General features: G+C 36.5%; 1 protein-coding gene across 1 annotated transcript; it reads left to right on the top strand.

Annotated features, from left to right (window-relative positions):
• The first annotated feature begins 508 nt into the window (after positions 1-508).
• On the top strand, positions 509-7,262 carry LOC103339333 (uncharacterized). Its single transcript, XM_008242603.3, has 13 exons — positions 509-780; positions 858-962; positions 1,069-1,224; positions 1,541-1,657; positions 2,140-2,250; positions 2,432-2,494; positions 2,588-2,714; positions 4,550-4,632; positions 4,743-4,959; positions 5,224-5,351; positions 6,095-6,169; positions 6,344-6,464; positions 6,885-7,262. The coding sequence occupies exons 1-13, from the start codon at positions 643-645 to the stop codon at positions 6,986-6,988; spliced, it is 1,545 nt and encodes a 514-aa protein (XP_008240825.2). The 5' UTR covers positions 509-642; the 3' UTR covers positions 6,989-7,262.
• The last annotated feature ends 294 nt before the right edge of the window (positions 7,263-7,556 follow it).

Below are 7,556 nucleotides of genomic sequence, written 5' to 3'. Positions count from 1 at the left end.
CTTGGGCTTTGAATTTTCAAAAAACCCGGCTTGTTATTTTTCTCTCATCTTTAAAGCTGACCAGGCCCAAAAAGCCTCATTAAATTTAAGACGGCCTGTACCATTAACGAGGCTAATTTGAGCTACAAACCCCTTATATTTATTTACTTATTTTTTTTAAAAGGTGTTGTTGGCACTTTCAAAAAGTATTTTATAGTCCTTTTATATTTTCTTCTTAGTCTCATTTTATAGTGAAATATTCAAATCTACACATTACTAATGATAAAAGGTTCTCAATAGTTCTTAAATCCTAATATAATTGAAGCTAGATTTTAAATTTGCATTAGTGAAATAAAAATAAACAATAAACAATGAGTGGATAATTGTATTAATAACAGCTCCCAAATTTATTTTTTTATTTTTAGCAAACCTCTAAAGTGAAAAATGTCCCAAATTTTTATGAAGAAAAAAGAAAATGTCCCAAAATCCCAAAAGTGAAAAAAAAAGAAGAAAAATTCCCAAAAGAAGAAGAAGAAGGAGGTACAACAAAAAAAAAAGAAAAAGGAAAAAAGAAGGAAACGAAAACCTCCACAAAACCCTCTTTCCGGTTCATCTAACGGCTCTAAGAACTGAGATACAATCAAATGTAAACGCTCAAACGCCATGAAGCTGCAATCTTTGAACAAAGGATATGCAATCCGAACTCTCAGTCCCAAACCCAATGGCTCCGCAAAGCTGAAAATCCCAAAAACCATTCGATCATGCGTTACAAAACAGGACCTTCGAGGCCAATCCGTCGCTGTGAGCTATTTCATTTCCTTCTCTTATTGCTTTGAGTTATTGCACTTCCATACGCCAACCAAAGTTGGTTTTTGCAGATTATCGGTTTGGGAAAATCTGGGAGAGCTGCGGCCAGGCTTGCTCTGGCCAGAGGTGCTTCAGTTTTAGCCTTTGACCAGAATCCGAATTTTGGTCTTTTAGAGGTATTCCCATGAACCCATTTGTCCCATTTGTAACTGGGTTTACATCATTAACAAGGAAAGGCATGCATAGTTTTAGTAGTTAAAGTGCTTTTTTTTTTTTTTGCAGCAAGATCCGATTTTTGAGAGGCTTGGTAATGATAATGGTGGATTGAGGACAATTTTGGGTCAATTTGATGGAGAGCTACTTGATAATGCGGACAGGGTGGTCGTGTCCCCTGGAGTTCCCCTCCAAAACTATGGTCTTTCCTTTTTGTTGCAGTTGGTGAGTAGTAGTGTTTATAAGTTATATGTTAATTGTTAGTGCATTTAAATCTTTTGAGAATACAAAAATTTTATTTGCTTTATATGGCGTAACCTTCTTTTGTCATACTTGTATTGGTTGTGTTTTGGTGTTGTAATCCATTTTCATGAATTAATGCAAAGGCGTTGGAAATGATTCTTAGAGATATAAGCAGCCTCATTTAGTTGTGGTCCTTGTGGACAATTCTTCTTTTCTAACTACTATTCTTGAGATTTTGCCATGTTTTTTTTTTTGTGTTTGTGAACATTTGGTGTTTTTTTTTCCTGTCAAAATGCAGGGAAAGCAGGTGATGTCTGAGTTGGATTTTGCTGCTGAAATTCTCCCAAAAAGTATCAAGATTTTAGCAGTGACAGGGACTAATGGAAAATCAACTGTTGTCACTTTTGCTGGACAGGTTACACATCTTTTTTTAGCGCTTATTCATGGTAATTTTAGTAGTAAATGTCTCATATTGTTGCTGATGGCAACATAATCTGAACCAAATTGCTGTTCGAATGAATTCCTTAATAGAAGCCCAAATGAAAAATGACCAATGAGAAAAATGAAGTGCTGACGTTTTGTGAAATTCACTACTTATCAACCAAAATATGTTCCCCCAATACCCAAATTCCAAAAAATGGATGAATAATTAAAACTGAAAAAAATGCATGTATAATTTATAAAATTTAAGATAAAGCTGTCTTTAGAATTGCTTCCAACTTGTTTTGCTTTCAATTGACATAATTTCCTGTCTGTTGCCTATAGAAGCTGCGTATCCATGTAAAGTATCTTGAAATTGCTAGGATAAATCTATTTTCTTAAATCATGAATTTATCCGGTTGTAAAATGGAGTTCCACATTCTATCAATTAATATTCTTTTACTCATTTGAAGGTAGATGCTTAGCCATTTTGGCATCGAGACATTTGTGGGGGGTAACCTTGGGAGTCCACTCTCAGAGGCTGCTTTTCAATGCTTACAGCCACATTCTTTAAAACCCAAGTTTAAGGTAAGTCCAATTGTTTGGTTTGTATTCTCTTCCGGTGCCATATTGTTTATGAAAGTGACTTTTGCAATAGCATAGTTGAAAATAATTGATCAACTATGAATTTGTTTGGTCAACTTGAAAGTGTTTGATGCCCAGAGGAGACATGTCATAGGCATATAAAGATGTTGCTACATTTTTCCAGGTTGCAGTTGTGGAGGTTAGCAGTTATCAAATGGAGATTCCTAACAAATGTTTCTGCCCTTCTGTAAGTGGGCTTTGAAAGTTCGCTTTGTTTTGGCCCTGTCAGCTTCAGTAGTGTTTCATAGTTTCCTCTTCCAATACTATAGGTTTTTTGTAGGTTGCTGTGGTGTTGAACCTTACACCTGATCATCTAGAAAGGCACAGGACAATGAGAGATTATGCAGTGACTAAATGCCGGTTATTTCTTCACATGACTGATGCCAAGCTTGGGCTTCTTTGTTTTGGTATGTACTTTTCATTTTCTGGGTAAATGTACCTTGGCGTCTAAAGCATTTGTCTGAAATTATAACTGGCATCACTTGTTTGTATTTCCTCCCCTATTCCAGTTTTCTTAATAAGATTTACTTCCTTTTAGATATAGGAAAAAGTTGACAGCATGCAAGAAAAGAGAGCTTGTATGGTTGGGTTGGACATTGCATCGAAGGCATAATGGTTAAACCTGTTTTGTTGATAGCAATATTAATTTAAGAATGGAAACAACGTGTGAGGTTGAATGCTTACATTTTTCTCTTTTTGACGAGAAACAAATTCTTAGATTTATTATAGCTAACTTTTAGAAAAAGGGAAATTATTAGGTTCCTGAAGAAAATTATCCCAACCTGGAAGATACATATGGATGTTGACACCTAGATTGAACCTTGATCAAGACAATTCTACTTTTTTTTTCTTGAGAAAGCTACTACTAAAAATGATATTGGGATGACTTCTCATTCAATGAGCTGTGGACTTGGTGATACATAAGATGGTCTCCCAAGTCCATTGGGCCTTGTTGACGCAGAAAAATGGTTCGGCACTTTCCCGCGCAACTTAGTGATGTTGGGCCTTTAGTATGCTCGGGCCTCGTAGGGCGTGCAATTGCAAGATAGCAAACGCCGGTAAGACCTAGGGCACCGGTGTGTCATCGGCCGAAGGCTCTCCGATGCTTAAGTAAGCACGGATTTAGTAAGATTGAACTACAGATTAACAGGCAGATGCCGTAAGTTCGACATTACCTCAATTTGGGACAGTTGTCCTCTTTTATAGACCTTGGGAGGTGTGCAAGTTGTTTAGAATTTCGATGTGGGACTGTGGACCAGCATCGGAGCCAATACGCCAGGGTTTATACCAAAATGAACAGCCAATATGCATCGGACACGTGGACTAGACTGGAGCTATGGTAGCCATCGGCAATAAGCTTCGGTACCCCTCCTACCGATCGCACGGTTAGGGCAACTTCTCCCTAGGGACACGTGGTAGTCCCACAATTGGAGTCCACAGTCCCACATAAAATTCTAAACAACTTGCACACCTCCCAATGTCTATAAAAGAGGACAACTGTCCCAAATTGGAGGTAATCAGAACTTACGGCATACTGCCTATTGATCTGTAGTTCAATCTTACTAAATCACTTTACTTAAGCATCGAGAGCCTTCGGCCGGTACCACACCGGTGCCCTAGGTCTTACTGAAGCGTTTGCTATCTTGCAGATTGCACGCCCTACTGAGGCCCAGAGCATACCGAAGGTCCAACATCACTAAGTTGCGCGGGAAAGTGCCGAACCATTTTTCTGCGTCAACAGCTACCATAGCTCCAGTCTGGTCCACATGTCATGCATGTTGGCTGTTCATTTTGGTATAAACAGGCCTCATGTCAGAGATTGGGAATGCAAGGTAGATCAAGTTCATTTCAGGTAGATTGTCATGTGCTGATGTTTACATCCAAAGATAAAGTCATAAGTGCTTCAAGTGCCATGAATAACAAAAATGAGCTATTTAATTCCATACAGTTTGTTGGTTTAAGAACTATTTACATCCCTGTGAGTCAAATTTTATATGTTTCTATCTGTTTATCGAACATCTTTTTAAAAAATGAAGCATGAACCTTATCAAATACTGCATACGATTTTTAGAACCAAGTTTAAAATGAAAAAGATGTGATGATGAGAGCCTTTTGAGTTGGTCTCACCTTATCCTCATTCACTCTGCTGTCTGTATATAAATCTGTGATTTAGGTGATACTCATGTAGTTACTTATATGAGATTCGGTATGTCTCAACAGATTTTCTCGCAATCCATTTTAGGAAACCAGTACTTGAATGAAGCAATTATGGAAAGCATGAATGAACTTAATCTTGCTTGGATAGGAGCCACTCCAGGTGTAAAAGTAAGAATTACTTAGTATTGCCATTTTATTTATAAAAAACTATGAAATTTTCTAGGAAAAGCCTATTTAGTATCATCTCTGGTATTAATTGTGGTAATATATATGGAAAGATTGATATGGAGGCAAAAATTGCAAGCTTTGAAGTGCCTGCATTGGGAGTCAATTCACAACTGCAATTGGGTGCAATGAACACAATTGGGATACACAACTATCACAATGCTGCAGTGGCTGCTCTGTCTGTTGTTGGACTGAATGTTGGACTTGATATTGAAGACATTGGTCCGAGTATTGAAAAATTAAGGGCACCACCTCATCGTATGCAAATTGGTAAGCTGAAACAGATGCATCTCTATAAGTAGTGAACTATTTGTTTTCTGTAAGCATATTAAGCTTAGTGCCTTGTTCTTTTGTCATTCTCTTTTGATTGGAAATTATAAAATCAATTATTTTGAGCCTACTTTTTTTTTTTCTTGGGCCTGGGGATCAGATTTGGAAGAAAAAAAAGTAGATTCCCTTTTGTGACCAATAGCCCATCCTTGATCCAAGCCGAGTTTTGCATTCCTTGTTCACTCAGTGTTGTTTGTTATGCAGTATGCAAGGATATCCATGGAGTAACTTGGGTTGATGATAGTAAGGCTACAAATGTTGAAGCAACATACGCAGGACTAATGGGTCTAAAGAGACAAAAGTCTCTGATTCTACTCGGGGGCCTTGCAAAGGTTACAATTAAATGCTTGTCGTAAATGCTGCTTTAATCCTTATTTGCTCAGTTGCCTTTGTTTCTTTCACTTACATGGAAAGCTTAGAGAATGCTATTGCATTCCCCACAATTGTCAAGTGGAAAGAAAAGATAGAAAAGCTGATTGGAATGAGATTAATGACTGAACTGAGACACCTTTTATAATAACAAAAAAAATATATATATATATTTGGCTAATGATTGTGCATGTTGATGTTTAATCCAACTTGTACATTTAATTCCATTGAGATCCAGAATCTGACTTACATTCTGTTACGTTTCATCTAAAATTCATGTGACAAATCCCTGTTTGTGGTGCTTGTCAAATTCTTATTTAAGAAAGCATTGTATACGTCAAAATGGTTAGTGTGTGCTATTGGTGCTGCACCATCAGCATTTTACAATAATTTCTCCTGTTCCTAACATTTTACTCTTCTCATTCTGTGATGGGTTTGGTTTATATATGAGTGAAAGAATTACATTAGATTTCATTAATTTGAATGGAGTAAGTCTGCTTTCTTTATGAAGTCAAAGTACCTTTCTCTTGGATGTGGCCTTCAATTTTATTTCAAACACACATGTCAATGTATTACAATTTTCTTCTGGTTCAAGCTATAGATTTTTGAATTGAGAGTTTGTGCATCTCTCCGGGACCATCACATGGCAAGTGTCCAAGGCCATGATTTTATGCATACCATGATATTGTTTTTCTTGTTTTTGCAGGTGTTAGATGGACAAGAGTCTAATGGTTTTGAACAATTGATAGAACCTTTGAAGTACCACAGATGTGTAATCACTGTATATCATCTTTTCCTCTTCATTTATACTTACACATATCACTGCTTATGTCTTCATATTTTGTATTAGTTTTCCAATATCAGATTACGGTCTACCTGTATCTGTAATTATTCCTTGCCAACTAATTCCAAATTTTTGGCATACTAATGCTATCTGTTCATAAATGTCTCTAAGTTTGGATCTTCCGGAACGCTGATTCAGAAGACATTGTCTGAAAATGGTCTTAGCATTCCCTGTATCAGAGCAGTAAATCTGAAAGGCGCAGTCAGCTGGGCTAGGAGGATGGCAGAACATGGTATGTTCCATCATTGCTATAAACTGCCACAAAATCTGTTTCCATGTCTTTTATATGCACATCCGCGCTGCCTTTTAGTAACTTTAATATTGTGTAATAGCGTATTAGCAGGTTCCCAATGAAATTTCTAAAGTCACTGCTTTGCTGGCGCATTGTTTGAAGAGTTGCTTCAATTTTGAAATTGTTTCAGTATATGGTGTGGAAATTATATTTGGATATAACTGAGTTTCCTCCTTTGTTTTTAATTACAAAATGAACCACAAGAAACAATATATGGTGTGGAAATTATCAAGGATTTCTATTGATCCCCAAAATGTACCTCCATTGTTGAAAACTCCCCTTCAAGTTTTTCTCTACATATTATAATTTTGGCTACACAAAGATATGGAACTTATTTAATTTCTTTTCTCATTATTGCAGGGGACACTATTGTACTAAGTCCAGGTTGTGCAAGCTTTGATGAATTTAGAAATTTTGAGCATAGAGGAATGTTTTTCCAGGAGCTGGCCTTCTCATCATGTTAACTTCTAATTCACTTATTTATCCAAGTCACATAAAAGTGGAAGAGGAAGCTTCTTTTAAATTAAAATGTAGATTTCGAAAAGGATCAACGTGGGTTAGGCAAGTTGGCCTAGGCAGTGAACTTGCCCCTTGCACCCAATGTTTCGAATCCCTCCCTATAAATTAGTTTAATTTAGAGTAATTTAGACTATCACTTGTGGTTAAAAGAAAATTTGGGGGGGAGAAGAAGTGGGAGAAAAACGTTAGTGAATTTTATTTTGAAATTATTGTTGAGAATCAGCGTTCTCTTAAAATAATAGTGATGAAACATGCATGGTTGTCAAAATGCATTTCATACTCTAAACCTCAATTAACAGGTTTTTTTTTTTGGGTCAAAATTAATTAACAGGTTTTCTGTTCAACCTTTGCGTTTGGACAGAAACATCCCCTAATGATGTTTGCAAAAACTCCGAAAAAATAATGTTTCAGTCTTGACCTTCTTATCCTTAACGTCAATAATATTGTTACGCATGTTATTGTTTTGTGTTTTGTTATTATTTTCAATATTATATATGCGATAGTCTAAACTTA

This window comes from Prunus mume, linkage group LG8, assembly GCF_029339155.1.
Source record: "Prunus mume cultivar Tortuosa linkage group LG8, ASM2933915v1, whole genome shotgun sequence".
Lineage (NCBI taxonomy): Eukaryota > Viridiplantae > Streptophyta > Magnoliopsida > Rosales > Rosaceae > Prunus > Prunus mume.
This window is presented reverse-complemented; position numbering and strand designations above follow the sequence as displayed.